This window comes from Diplotaxodon limnothrissa, linkage group LG7, assembly GCF_057381915.1.
Source record: "Diplotaxodon limnothrissa isolate DT_005_m linkage group LG7, D_limnothrissa_male_GT1.1, whole genome shotgun sequence".
In the NCBI taxonomy this organism is placed as follows: domain Eukaryota; kingdom Metazoa; phylum Chordata; class Actinopteri; order Cichliformes; family Cichlidae; genus Diplotaxodon; species Diplotaxodon limnothrissa.
The window spans coordinates 65,019,455-65,032,877 of record NC_140602.1 but is presented as its reverse complement, the minus strand read 5'-3'; the positions used below and the strand labels follow the sequence as shown (position 1 = coordinate 65,032,877).

The 13,423-nt window shown below is 39.0% G+C and overlaps 1 protein-coding gene across 1 annotated transcript in view; it reads right to left on the bottom strand.

The window, feature by feature from the left end:
* The window catches only part of LOC146629558 (uncharacterized), a 60,751-nt gene extending 47,694 nt beyond the window's left edge, over nt 1-13,057 (bottom strand). Inside the window, 9 exon segments of the mRNA XM_085358709.1 lie at nt 836-953; nt 1,109-1,223; nt 6,232-6,301; nt 6,571-6,694; nt 7,885-8,010; nt 8,116-8,308; nt 11,947-12,054; nt 12,163-12,250; nt 12,915-13,057. Of these exon segments, the coding sequence (XP_085214835.1) occupies nt 836-953; nt 1,109-1,223; nt 6,232-6,301; nt 6,571-6,694; nt 7,885-8,010; nt 8,116-8,308; nt 11,947-12,054; nt 12,163-12,250; nt 12,915-13,057 (1,085 nt within the window).
* Nucleotides 13,058-13,423: the final 366 nt, after the last annotated feature.

Here is a 13,423-nt window from a genome sequence, read left to right as displayed (position 1 = left end):
TTTGGTCCTTTCTAATCTACTTTGCAAGTCACTCGTGCGTATCTAGTACATATGCTCCATCTCTGGCTCATGATAAAGTGCTTTATCACTACCTGTGACACAGTTACACTTATAGAAACTACTTGGCTGCGTTGCCTCCATTTGTCCAGGGTCTACTTTACAGATCTTTGTCCAAGGTAAACAACCTTGGGTCCACACAGTGTCACCTGTCTACAATGAGAAGCACACAGGAGGGTAGAATTCAAGTAGCTGAAGGGAGCTTATCTATTAAAACAAATATGATAAACTGAATTTTAATATTCACTGTGCAGCTGCACGTCTCTCACAGACAGACTGTATACACAAACCCAGTGACCCTGCTGAGTTTCCATAACTACAGCTCCATGTCAACAAAACATGTCCGTCGGCATGTGACGTTTATATTCAGCATAGTGAGAGAGAGACAGAGGGCTTCAACCAAAAGCACCATGGGCTGCCATTGAAGAAACTAATTTAGCAGAAAGGATGTTTAATCCAGACATGGACGAAAACAACCTCGCCAAAACACTAACACTCTATTTTTCCTGGAATGCTTGATGTCAAACATGTCCAGTCTGATGAGCTGATTGATATTCATGAGCTGCCTGGAGTTTTATTTAGTGCCCTTGGCTCTGAGAAATGTGCAGCACATTGTACCCATGCAGCTCAAGCATGAGGGTGGTCTGGGAAAATATTAATGCATGAAAGTTAAAGACATGTGACAATGATAGATGTCAGAAATAGAAGGATAACTGTGCACTAATGCTACAACAGCAGAGCATTCAGAAAGCTCAAGCTCAAGTCTCATTTTACTTACACATCAACAGGTACTCTTAACAGCAGGGGTAATATTGCTCCTTCATCCTTCAGGTCCATTAGTCGGGGCTCCAAGAGCTCAACAATGGTCAGAGCGGTACGGAAGACAGCTGACAAGCCTGTGGGAAGAAGTTAGAGCAGTAGTTTAACATTTTAGCAGTTTTTGCTTTTGTGCCCAGAATTAGATTAGAAGATCACTTTTACTGTCATCTTTACTGAAATCTGCAGGCCAGCAGCCAGTTACCCAAGTGAAGTTCTGTGACTGTGCACCCACCGTGTAGAATGATGAGATCCCAGACAGCCAGAACAGAGTCCCAGCAGGGCAGGGAAGTGAAAAGGGTCAGGAACCACGGCATCACAAAGTGGACTGACAAGATTCCCACTGACTCCTGAAGGGAGGATGGAAAAAAAAAAAAATCAGGAAGGACTGATTTGGCATGACCCTTTAGTACTGATTGCCAATTTCCTTACTGAAAAATCCTTCCACTACATAAAATGATAACAGTCATACAAGGAAATTTCCCCTTGTGGGACTAATAAAGGTATATCACATCAAACTACGCAACCTTGCAAAGGCTTTTTTGGTGTTTTCCTGTAACTATATACTTTAAGAAAGAACACACACTCTGGTTATTTTATGACAGTGTGGCATTCAAGATGCCTCCTGGCTGTGTGTGCTCAGGTCTGGTGTGTGCAGCACAAGTACAAAAATCTGTTTACAGCTGGTTTGCCTCGACTCTGATGAACAGCTCTACTACAAAGGAAATGCTGACCCCTGATCTCTAATAGGCTTCTTCTGTTTGGAGAGGAAAAAACTGCCTACAATAAACCCCTGGTGTGTGTGTGTGTGTGTTTTGCCTTCAGAGACAATTAATCAGCACAAATGGTATCAGTGAATAAATTTATGGTGGTTCTCAAACTGAGGCTGGCCACACTAATGGAACATAGAGTCACTGCAGGTGGAGTGTGGATGACACAGGAAAATACAGAGCGAGACTAATTTGAATAAGTATACTTTTGTAGGGAAAACAAGACCTTGTTGATGTTATTTGTTGTTCATTAGTCATCTAAATAATGAATTCTTTTTTTTTTTTTTTTTTAAATTGGTAAACTCATGTATATTGATTAAAAAAAAAAAAAAAAAAAAAAAAAAAAGACAAAAAAGCACCCCCAAAGCCCACAGCGGCCGGCATAGGCCATGGTTTACAGCAACAACAAGAGAACAAGAGCTGTGCATAAGCCTCAGATGACGACTTAAAACCCGAGCTACTTCAACAACCTCCAACAAAGCGCTGCAGTCTGCAAAATACAACCAGGCCACGAAGGCATGCTGCACAGAAAGAGCAAGTGACGAACGGAAATTGACGCAGCTACACGGTAGAAAAGCAGAGCATTAAGCAACTAGTTAACAAGCACAACCTAAGATAAAGCATCCTTGGCAGGCAATATCTGTAAGGTTTATTATACAAGACAATTGAGTGCAGGCTACTGAAGACTTATGAGGTTAAGTGACTTTAATTTAACAATGAATAAAGTATTAAACAGTTGTGATATACTTTTACTTAACATTTCTGGGGTAAGCGTAGAGCTGGGCGATATGAGATTTTTTCATATCACGATATGTTTTTTTCATTTCAGGCGATAACGATATCTATCACGATATAAGCCAAATAACTATATTTGTAAGATTTAAATGTGCCGTTGCTCACAAGTAAAATGTGAAATAATCAGCAGCTTGTTTTTATTTAAATATTTATTTCCCATAATAAGTTCAACAGGGTAGATGTACTTAAGGAACATGAGACTTTTTTCAGATAAATAAAGGCAAATATTGCAAACTACACAAAAGGCAGCCGCTAAAGCGTTTAAGTTTCAAAATAGAACAAACAAAACAGACTAAATTGTCAATTCCACTTAGAAACAAAATATTAATTCTAAAAATAAATCTTAGTTTGTTTTACAGAAGAACAGACAAAACTGACTAACTTTTGTCAATATCAAATAAACTGAGAACTAAAAGGAAATTCTCAATCTCTCCTTGTTGTATAGCTGAGCTTTTCAAACAGTTTTAACAGTTACTTTAGTCTGACAAAAGCCGAATGACGAATTAGCGCTTCCAGTCAGAGACTGAGGCTACGTCCACACGTACACGGGTATTTTTGAAAACGGAGATTTTCCGTTTTCGTTTTAAAAAAATAATCCCGTCCACACATAAAGGCAGAAATGAAGGAAAACGCTGCTATGAACATGCCAAAGCAGCAGGTGGCGCTAGATTCCTAACCGTGCAGAAATGTTGGCCAATCAGAAGTCTAGAAGCCTCGGTGGGAAAAAGTAAACAAAGCTGGGGCATAGAAGCAGAACCGAGTCGTATGTGTGGAGGGACAGTAACTGTGTGTATATGTAAGCATTTAAACACTGCAGAGAGTAGAATTAACAGTATTGTAGAAATCCATTTCACCGAAACAATAACGTGGCGCACAGTGTGACGCATGCACCAGTTTATTGTATTTCCAGACTTGCTTTCGGCACAATTTACAGTGCACGCTACTCTGTTTTTTGTCAGACTTGAAATAGCCGAAATACCTTCACACTACGGAACTTCTATGGCTCTTCCGTTCGATAATCTCTCCGGCGTTGGAACCATCATCTGTTTTCTCTTCGGTCACGCTCGGTTGATTTTTCTAGTCGGCACACTCATTTCCTCCATTACCCGCTGGCTGCTTCCCAAACAAACACACGTGCGGCTTGGCACTTGTGCTGTACGTAACAAGTCACGCGACGTGACGCTGCGGCTGTGATTGGTTCGGCTTTGCGCTACTTAATTTGGATTGGCTGACCTTTTTTTTTTTTTTTTTTTTTGAGGACAAGAGCGGCGAGGTCTATCGCGATAGCTTAATTTCTCTATCGAGTAAAAGTTATATCGCGATACATATCGTTATCGTTCTATCGCCCAGCTCTAGGTAAGCGCTACTACTTTTGCGCTTACATTTGACTTGCACATACAGAGTTTATATGGTTGGAAAAGAAAGATCTAAAACACCCTTCACTTTGTTTGCACTAATAAAAATGCTGCTGCCTTCAAGCTGCAATCACAGATAAAGCAGTATTCTGTAGTTGGTTTGCTATATTCTCATGAATATCATTATTGCAAATCTGAGCCTAGATACAGACATTTTAAAAATGTCTAGTGTAGTATGTGGTACACAGAATAAACTGACATCTGTAAAGAAAAGCTCAAATGAAAAAAAAAAGTACAATCTGTGGTTCACCAAATGAAACAAGTGTTACTTGTTCAGTAACAGTAGGCTTGGTGGCAGAAATCTGCACAGCTGTAGGTCTTTGCCCCGCCTAAAGTCACTCATTTTACAACTTTGACAAGCAACGAACCAACAGACTGAATGGGAAAGGAGGCCCAACTGATGATGGAGACATTACAGGGCCTCAGCTTGCAGATGAATCATTCATCACATAGCTGTATCTGGTCTCAAACACAAATGTGTGTATATACACATACACACATTAAAATCTTTCGGTTATTGTGGTTTTAGCAATGCCATTTAGATTCCCCAAATAATGCCAGCAGAAACAAAGGCACCCAAATAAGCACCAAGTTTTCAGTGTTTGCTTATATCAGGGTTCATACGCATTTTTCCTGTCAGGTCCTGTTATGCAAACACTTAAATTTGTCTGTTGTCTCAGTGGCTGATAGTGCCCCACAGGCCTCAATGTGAACTAGAAGCCATTTATAATTTTTAAGTTGTTTAATGTGTAGGTGCTCACAATAAACAGATTTTGAGTGAAAGCCAGGGAACTTCAATAGCAAAGAAAAGTGGCTATTCCCATTGCCCATATTGATCAGTCCCTCTTATTACCATTATTTGCTTATGCCATAAGTTGGCTAGTTAAATATCGGACTAACGTTTAAAGCTTTCACTTGAGTGAAGTAGCTCACATTACTGCTACTGCTAAGTAATGTTAGCTTACAGCATATTCCATATATCACCATGCCTTAACTAACTACTATAATAGCGCTGCCATACTGCATCACACTCAGTGCATTTCAATCATTTCTCCAGCAAGTTTGATAGCTAGCAAAATAATAATAATAATAGTTTTAAAAATTAGCATGTGTTATGTATGTATACTTGAAAATCATCTCATCTGTCATGTGACTCAAGAGTACAAATTCCACCAGTGTCGTTTTCTATCAAACGCTCATTAAAACAGCAACGTCAAGTTTGTGCACTCATCCCAGACTGTCCGGGGGGAGGGGCCAGGTGGCGCATTGAAACAGACTGACGATGCAGAGGTGCAAGGCGGCCCAGGCGGAGGAATTTTGCTTTACACTTTGCGACTCATTTAATTTCTCTATCTGATAAGAAAACTGCTTGGTCAGATAGTTATTTGTGGTGAATGAAATAAGGTTTCAAGCACGTTTAAGCACCACATCTGAAATTCAAGCACTTTTCAAACCTTGAAAAGACAATATTAAAATTTAAGCATTTTCAAGGATTTCAAGCACCCTGTTATATTCTCAACTCTAGCTGCTAGTTGTAAAAACAAACATTTTACTGTGAAATGGAATATTCATCTGATGGCAAAAAGCACCATGTGTCTGCTGCACAGAATACAAAGTGTTGCATTAATATAATTCACTTACATGATCACTCTACTTAGTGACAAAGTCAGAACAGCTGTGTATCTCTTCCTGATTCTTATACATGACAATGTTTTGGTCCACTGTAATTAGGGAGCATAATTGAATGGACATTACATGGGCAACTAAATTCAAATGTCCTGACTTCTAACATTTTACTAGTTCTGCTTTGTTTGTAAAAATCCGAATTTGGTTCTAACAACTCTTTCAGCATGTTTTTGCATGTGTAAAAACCCATTAACAATAACTGTATACAGACAGTTAAAGCTTGTGTCTAATACACATTTTAAAAATACAAAATTCTCTAATTTTCAGGCACAGCATGGGGCCAATTTAGGGCTCGAATAATTCATAAACAATCCTGTAGTAATGTTAGCAAAAAGTTCACAACAAAACTCTGCTCTAAGCAGGGTGTTTAATGTTTCATGTTACATTCTGTAATTTTATTCATGTTGTTTCTTTACCTTGAGATGTGTAAGGATGTTCATGCAGAGACAAATCTACCTATATAACAGTTGCATGTCTCTTTGTATTGGTGTGCCCTCTTGTGGGCACAACAGGACACTAAATTGTCCCCCCCTTTAAAATAATGTGACTTTTGGGCATCCCTAAACTGAAACAAATTACTTCCAGGATTTTTGTAACTCAGATAGCAATTTAACAAAAATTAAAGTTTATCATCCAACTTTCATTGTTTGCAGAAACCCAAATAGTGAAACGCGGAAAGTAAAACGACTCACCATGTGCTTGGAGAGCTCAGGCTTCCTGTGTTTTAAGAACTGGTCAAACACCTTTACCTGGTGCTGCACCCTAATCAACAAGAAGAGAAAAAGCCAGACAGTTTAGCAGATCACAGACACAGAGACACACAGGGACACACAGGGGCACCAAAAAAAACAAACCCCAACAACAAAAGGTTTGTAATGATCGTTTCATGATAACCCAACTATCAGATAAAACTGAATTTTTCTTTTCTTATCCTTAATTTACATCAGTTATATCTACACATAAACCACCCTCTGGTTGTATTTTCTTTGTATTTGTATAAAGGCCAACAATAAGAACTGAAGTTTTCTTACTTGGTGAGACTAAGGTCAAACATTTCACCCAGATATTTGGGTTTATCCAACAAAGCCACCAGAGCCCAAAAGGCCTCCTCCTCCCCCAACTCCATCAGCAGCACTGCTGCTATGTAGGACATCCCTGTAAAATGCACACACATTTTTTCCTGGATGAAGCACAGGGTAAAAGGTAGCATTAATATGGTTTGTCAAGAAAAATATACACGTGTTTATAGGGGTGCTCAAGATCCAGCTAATCACGGGTGTGTGTCACCACATTCTGCACAGGCAAAGAAAGAATGTTGCTGCTTTCTTTCTTTCTCATCAGACATCATGTAAATAATGTTATACATAGCATATAACTGAAAAATTTCAGACACATGCTGTGTCTATCCTCAGGTTTGACTTGCTTTGACTGGATGATTAGTCTGACATCAGTTAATTGTTTTCTTGCTGCACAATGACATTGTCAAGCACACCAACACCGACAATGAAACTGGCCATAAATAAATTTTTCTCCCACCCATAAATTTTAAAAGACATTCAAAATAGGACTTCTAGAATATATAATGTCATGCAGAAGATCACTAGAAACCATTGTTCATAAAGGGCCATCAAACAACATTGTTTTCTAATAAACATTTCCCAAACAAGATACAAAATGTAATTATGAGTATTGTCTATTTGGTGCAGATAACTGGGATCAGCTTTCGGTTATATAAGATTTACAAAATAACAAATGTTCTCTACAGTTTTACACTAAGCAGTATTCTTACAGAGACAAAATTAAAATGCCATTCTAACCATGATGTTATATATTTAAGAAGAAAATTGGGAAGACAGAGAAAAGGTGATGATGTTTCAGAATTCCAAAACAAAAAAGCAGGTATAAAAGCTTATGTAGTTATTTCTGCAGATCTTTAGGTTTTAAGACTAAATTATTCTAAAGTGCATCATGACAGAAATGTGCAATTAATACAGGAAAAGATATTATTACCGAGCTATTTTTAAAAACAACTTGACCAGCGTCAACTCTGCTCTGTATTAAAAGGTCATCTACCTCCATCAAGTGGTCACATGATGTACTGCAGGTATCTATAGAATAACTGAAGCAGCTTTCAAAAAAAGTGTGCTGACTGATGAGGGAGCACAGTGTTAGGTTTAAATCTCCCACAATATGTAGCATAAGACCAATAAAATGTTTCTAATTTATTGATATTATTTGCTGTGTAGCACAGGCAGACAAAAGGAAAGGGTACCACTATAGTATATCCAGTTAAAATGCAGGGAAGTGAAAACATGCACAAACAGTTCAGTCATTCGTCCCATTACCTTGGGTGTATCCAACCTTTGGGTTGTATTTGGCGCAGGCGATTAGGACCCTGAAGAGTTTCGCTTGACCCTCGATGGCCTCGGGACTTTCTCCCATCAAGGACCGATGAGTAGGGAAGGAACGCTCTGTTGGCATGGACCATTTCAAATGAAGTGCATTACTTTTATTTGTTTCAGCTACACATGGTGCAACATACAGAAACACTATGTAAAGTGAGTGTCTGAACTCACGAAGGTCCAGGGCGATTTGTCTGAAGAGTGTGATGTCATCGACAGAGTAGCGGGGCTTTGAAGGGCTGGTGGACTGTTGACGGTTTAAGCCCAGGTTGTTCTGAGTGTCGCTCAGTGTAGTGATTGCAGACAAGATGCCGTATTCACTGACTCCCAGGTCGACCAAAGGTCATCGCACCTCAGACAAACATGTCTGTTGAAAAGAATACAACATATACTCTGGCTAGAAATCCATCAATAACATTAATGGTTGAAGGAGAAAGACGCTAAATGCATGCAGAGTAACATGGATGAATAAAACTTCAATGAAACTGTGGCATTTGAACGCATTGAGGCTCTACAGAGCAGCTGGGTTAGGGTATTAAAAAACAGGGTGTTAGGTAAAGAGCGTATTGGCTCAAACATTTTAAAAAAGTTCAGTTGTTATCTTATGTATATTGTTAATCCATGAAATTGCATTTCAGTGGATACAGCAGGGTCTTTATGTTCTTCTTTATTGACTTTAATAAATGAAATTCACATCTAACTACTGAATTTGCACTAAGCAACCTTCCGGTTATATAGGAATATAATCAGAATAAAACCAGCTGGCAGCCAGTTGACTCGAGTCATTCAGACTGATGGCAACATGCTGGCAATCTGTCTGAATATATAAATTAAAGAGCAATTATTTGCAAACCTTTGACAATCTCTCTAATTCTAATTTGCAATTCTAAATTGGCCAAATGTTGTCTGTTGCTGTGTGGTAACCATGCAACAGACTGGCTACCTGTCAAGTGTGCACCCCGACTCTCAGCATACGACAGCTGGGGTAGGCTCCAGCAACCCTGAACTGGATAAGCCGAAGAAAATGGATCAATGAAAGTTACAAAAAAATTCCCCCCAAAAATGACTAGGCAGTAGACTTGTAGTCAAGACCGCCTAAACCAAGACAACACCAAGACCAGAGAGTATCAAGACCAAGACCAAGACAAAGTCGAGATGAGACCAAGACTGAGACCGAGACAAAAAAAGTCTTTAAACTGCAGCCAGATGCTGCTTCGTTTACGGGTGTCAGGCATATTTATGTGTTTTTGCGATACACTCGCACAGCCCTCCTCACTGCTGTCTAATGTCTCACTCACTCACTGAGGGGACAGACACACGCTCCACTTGACTGTCGCGTCTCTCACCCTCTCTGTTTTTCACATGATGATATTATCCTATATCCTCGCATGTGATTGGCCACATTATGGAGGGCTTGGAGCATAGCTGAGCCGCGAAAGGAAATTAAGTGAGGAGCCGGCTCTCGCTCAAGGGGAGTCGACTCTTCTGATTCACTACAAAGCACTCTAAGCACGGCTCTTAGAGCTGGTGCTTTTGCGCATGACACATTATAAAACATTACGTTGTGTGTCATGGATACTGTTGACTCCAAATCTCCCGACCACTATGTTGAACTGAGACAGCAAGACCAAGACAAGACCGAGGGATCCGAGACCAAGACAACACCAAGACCATGTAAAATGGTCTCGAGACATCCAACTCTACTTGGCAGCCACAGATTTATTTATTTTTGTGTAGATGCAAGGACCTTGCTGACCTATTTTACTTGTTTGACTGAGCTTTTAGCACTCTCTGACATAGAAGGTAGGTATGTCAAACTAAGTATGTTCAGTGTTGGATGCTTTTCCCCCCCCCTCGTTGAATCAATTTAATGCAAGTTTGTGTAACTAATACTATTTCAGGATGGTGGTGCAAGAGATAAGCTCTCTTGTTTGTATTATTCTCAGAGTACTTTAAATTATTTAATAAAACACTGATATTTGGTGTATCTGTATCGATACAATATCACCATGCAAAATATTGCAAAACTATGTTTTACAGACTTTTTTCAAACACCACTAGTGAATCGACCAGAGAGGTAATTAACAAATACATTTTTCTTATTTGGTATTATGTTGCAAGTAAAGAAGGGAGAAGGGGAGAGATATTTTCTCTCTCCCCCCCCCCCTTCTCAGTTATTTTTGGTTAATTAAGTGAGATTCAGCAACTACAGGCTGCAGGTCTCTAGGCCTGTGCTTAGCTAACATTATCGTTAGCCAAGTTATTGTACGATGCAGTCCTACTGCTTAGTGTTACAGGAAATAACACAGCTACTAATGTTGGCTAGTTAACATTACTTAATTGCCAAATTGGGTTTGATTCAGCAGATGTAGAACTTATCCCCTTCTTTGCAACTTCATCTCACGAGCTGTTCACATATTTTTGTTTCACTTGAATTCATACAGTGAAGTTGCAAAATTATTCTTTTTTGTGCACTTCCAGGCTGCCACTGTTTCACATAAAATGTTTTTCAAACAGTAACTACTGTGTGGAAAACTTGGAGCTGCTCCCGCAGTGACACACTGCAGTATCAGTACAATCTGAATCTGACATATCATTGGAAAAGCACATGGGTTTCAAACCTGTGACACTGCACGTAATGTGAAGGTACACAAGAATTTCTCATTCATGTCCAGTTGGGCAGAAACATTTCTCATCCATTTTCCAAGGTTGCAGAAATGTCAAAAATGACTAAAAACGAAATAAGTGCCCAGATCTCATGGGAGTATTTGTAATTTATTTTCAAATAAAAAGTATAAACCATCCTAATATTTAGTCAACACATCTAAAATCTGAAATGAGGGGATTTTTGTTGTTGTTTTTGTTGTTTTCTTTGGCAAATTGCCAGCATTTTTTTTCCAAGGAAGACTAATCAATGGCTCAATGACACAACTAAAGTTAAATGGTAGCCAAATTCTTTTAAAATTCCTGGTCAAAACGGATAGATTGAAAAAATATATGGAATCGCCACTCTTGGAGGATGTTTATTCAACTTTTTTACTTTGCAGCAAATAAAGAAATCAAAAATATGTCTCAAAACTATTTCTGTTTAAGAGCTGAACATTCTGGCTTCACGAAACAAACCTAAACCATATTAAATTCACTTATTTTAATTAATAGCATGTTTTGTCCTTCTCTACATCAAGTAGATGAAAAAGAAAATTATGGAATCACATTGCAAATAATACTTGCAGAAACCTAAATATGTAAACTAGTCTGTAGTTTGCATGTGATTTAAAGGAAGTTCATCAAGAGAGCTCTCAGCTGAAAAAGCAAAGAGCTATAAAACTGAAACTGAAACGAAAACCAGCACTCACATGCACACAGAAGAAAATAAGCTTACAGTGAGCTAAAGAGAAACAATCCTGGGCTGCAGTTGAAAGCGATGCTCACTGATGAATCATCAATCTATATTGGCCAAGAGATGATGCTCATACTTTTGTCTGGTACTTTTGCACCGATTGTGAGAAGGAAAAAAGGGACTTTCCTCCACTCATGTGACAAGGGGTTGATGCCAGATAAAGAGCCAGAGGAGATGGCAAGCATGACATCAACACTAAACTCAAAGCTCAAAATTTGGACACCTTTTCCCTTTCCTTATTGTAAAATATATTTGGTGAAGATGAAGTTATTTTTAGGGTGACAATGCACCTTTCCACAAAGTGTTAACTCAGTGACATGGCCAGCAGTCCTGATATCAGTCTGACAAATATTTCCCCCCTCAATATTGCGCAATTCCATCTTTTTGCTCAATCTATAAAAATATGCCATATAAATTATATTTGTTTAAGACATGTTCCATGAAGCCAGAATGTTCCACCAGTAAATAAAAAGCAAACAAAGCAAACATGGAAATACTTTTTTACAGCGGTTGTACACCGTTGTGGGCAACTTTATGATGACAATTCAGTGTTAAAGTGTGCAGCTTTGCAATGTCATTCTTTTGGATGTCACATGGTATATTACCTGGTAGTTGAAGTCACTGGCATCTCTCAAAATATCAGTGGTAAGCAGGCACTTCCATACTCTGCCGCGCAGGCTTGGAGGGATACCCATTTTGATAAATCGCTCAATCTGAAAACACAGCAAGAGTGCGAAGAAAACAAGCATGTTCGAATGGTTGCCAAATGTGCAAAACACAAGATTTTCATCAGTGCTTTTTGTAGTTTATACAAGTCTTACTTGGCTCTTGCAGATAAAGCTGGCTCCATTCCAGTAGCTGAGCAGCTCACACAGCTCTTTCACCCTCACTGAGCTCAGCTGGGGGTAGCTGATAGACAACACAACATGGTGAGCTTGGGCTGATTCATCAGCTTTTTCAATCAGACAGATACTGTCATTTTCAGTAATTCTAAACTCTGGGCTTTAAGTGCTCAGTGTCTGACAAACCATGACTGCAGCTAGTCAGAGTGTAATGCAATACTCACTGAAGGAAGTATTCAAGTAGAGATTTTTGCGTTTTCATTATCATTTCACGTGTATGACGTGTGGACATGTAAGCCTGCAAGGTACACCTGAAATAGTTTTTAGCAGAGTAGCTTTGTCTAACATTATAAATATTCCGCTTAACTCAGCTTTTCTTGTTTGTTTCAGCAACTTGTTGAACTTAGATTCTATTTAATAAATGGATCAATGCAGTTGGCGATAAATAATTTAAAAGACTTTAACCTTATTAATACAACGAGGTTTACACTTTTAAGAACAAGATCGTTAGAAACTCTTAAAGCCGACAGCTAATGTTACCACGACTATAACTTACTGAAGTGATTAGTTTACTTTAACAACAAGATTAAAATCATACAGTTAAAGAACACAGTTGAGACAGTGAATACTGAAATAACTGGCGTTTAGGAGTAAATGACTCGGGTGAGGAGCATAATAAGCCAGGCTAGTTGCTTAAACGGGAGCTAATGTATCGTGAACCTGTTCCGCACCTGTAATCGTGACACCGGTGATGAAGTTTCTGGTCCTTTTTTTTAGTGAGAGCAAAGCCGAATTCATCAAAACGCAAATTCTCACTGCGCCTTTTAATTGTTGAACTCCTCCTGGTGACGTTGGTATTGCTTCTCCGCTTCATGGTGATGAGAAAATCCTTCGAACACTACTTCATCCGTTCCCAAAAAGGAAAAGTGAAATTCACCGTCCAAATGATTTCTTGCCGCTGCAGTCAAAGTAACCGGCCGCTCTGGAACCGCCCCCTTTCCCCACGTCATCTCCAACCGAAAATGGGCGGGTAAATCAGAACCTTTGAAATGAGTGATGCGAAAATGCTCTAAATCTATATGACTAAACATCAAACAACAATATAATTCTTCTAAGATAAAGAAGCTTAAGACCTGATATATATAGTGAAATGTGACTTAACAATATTAATGCACTGAAGCAAACGCAGTATTCGAATGTATCTGGTCAGCATGGAGCTGATTTTCACAGTTCTCCACCC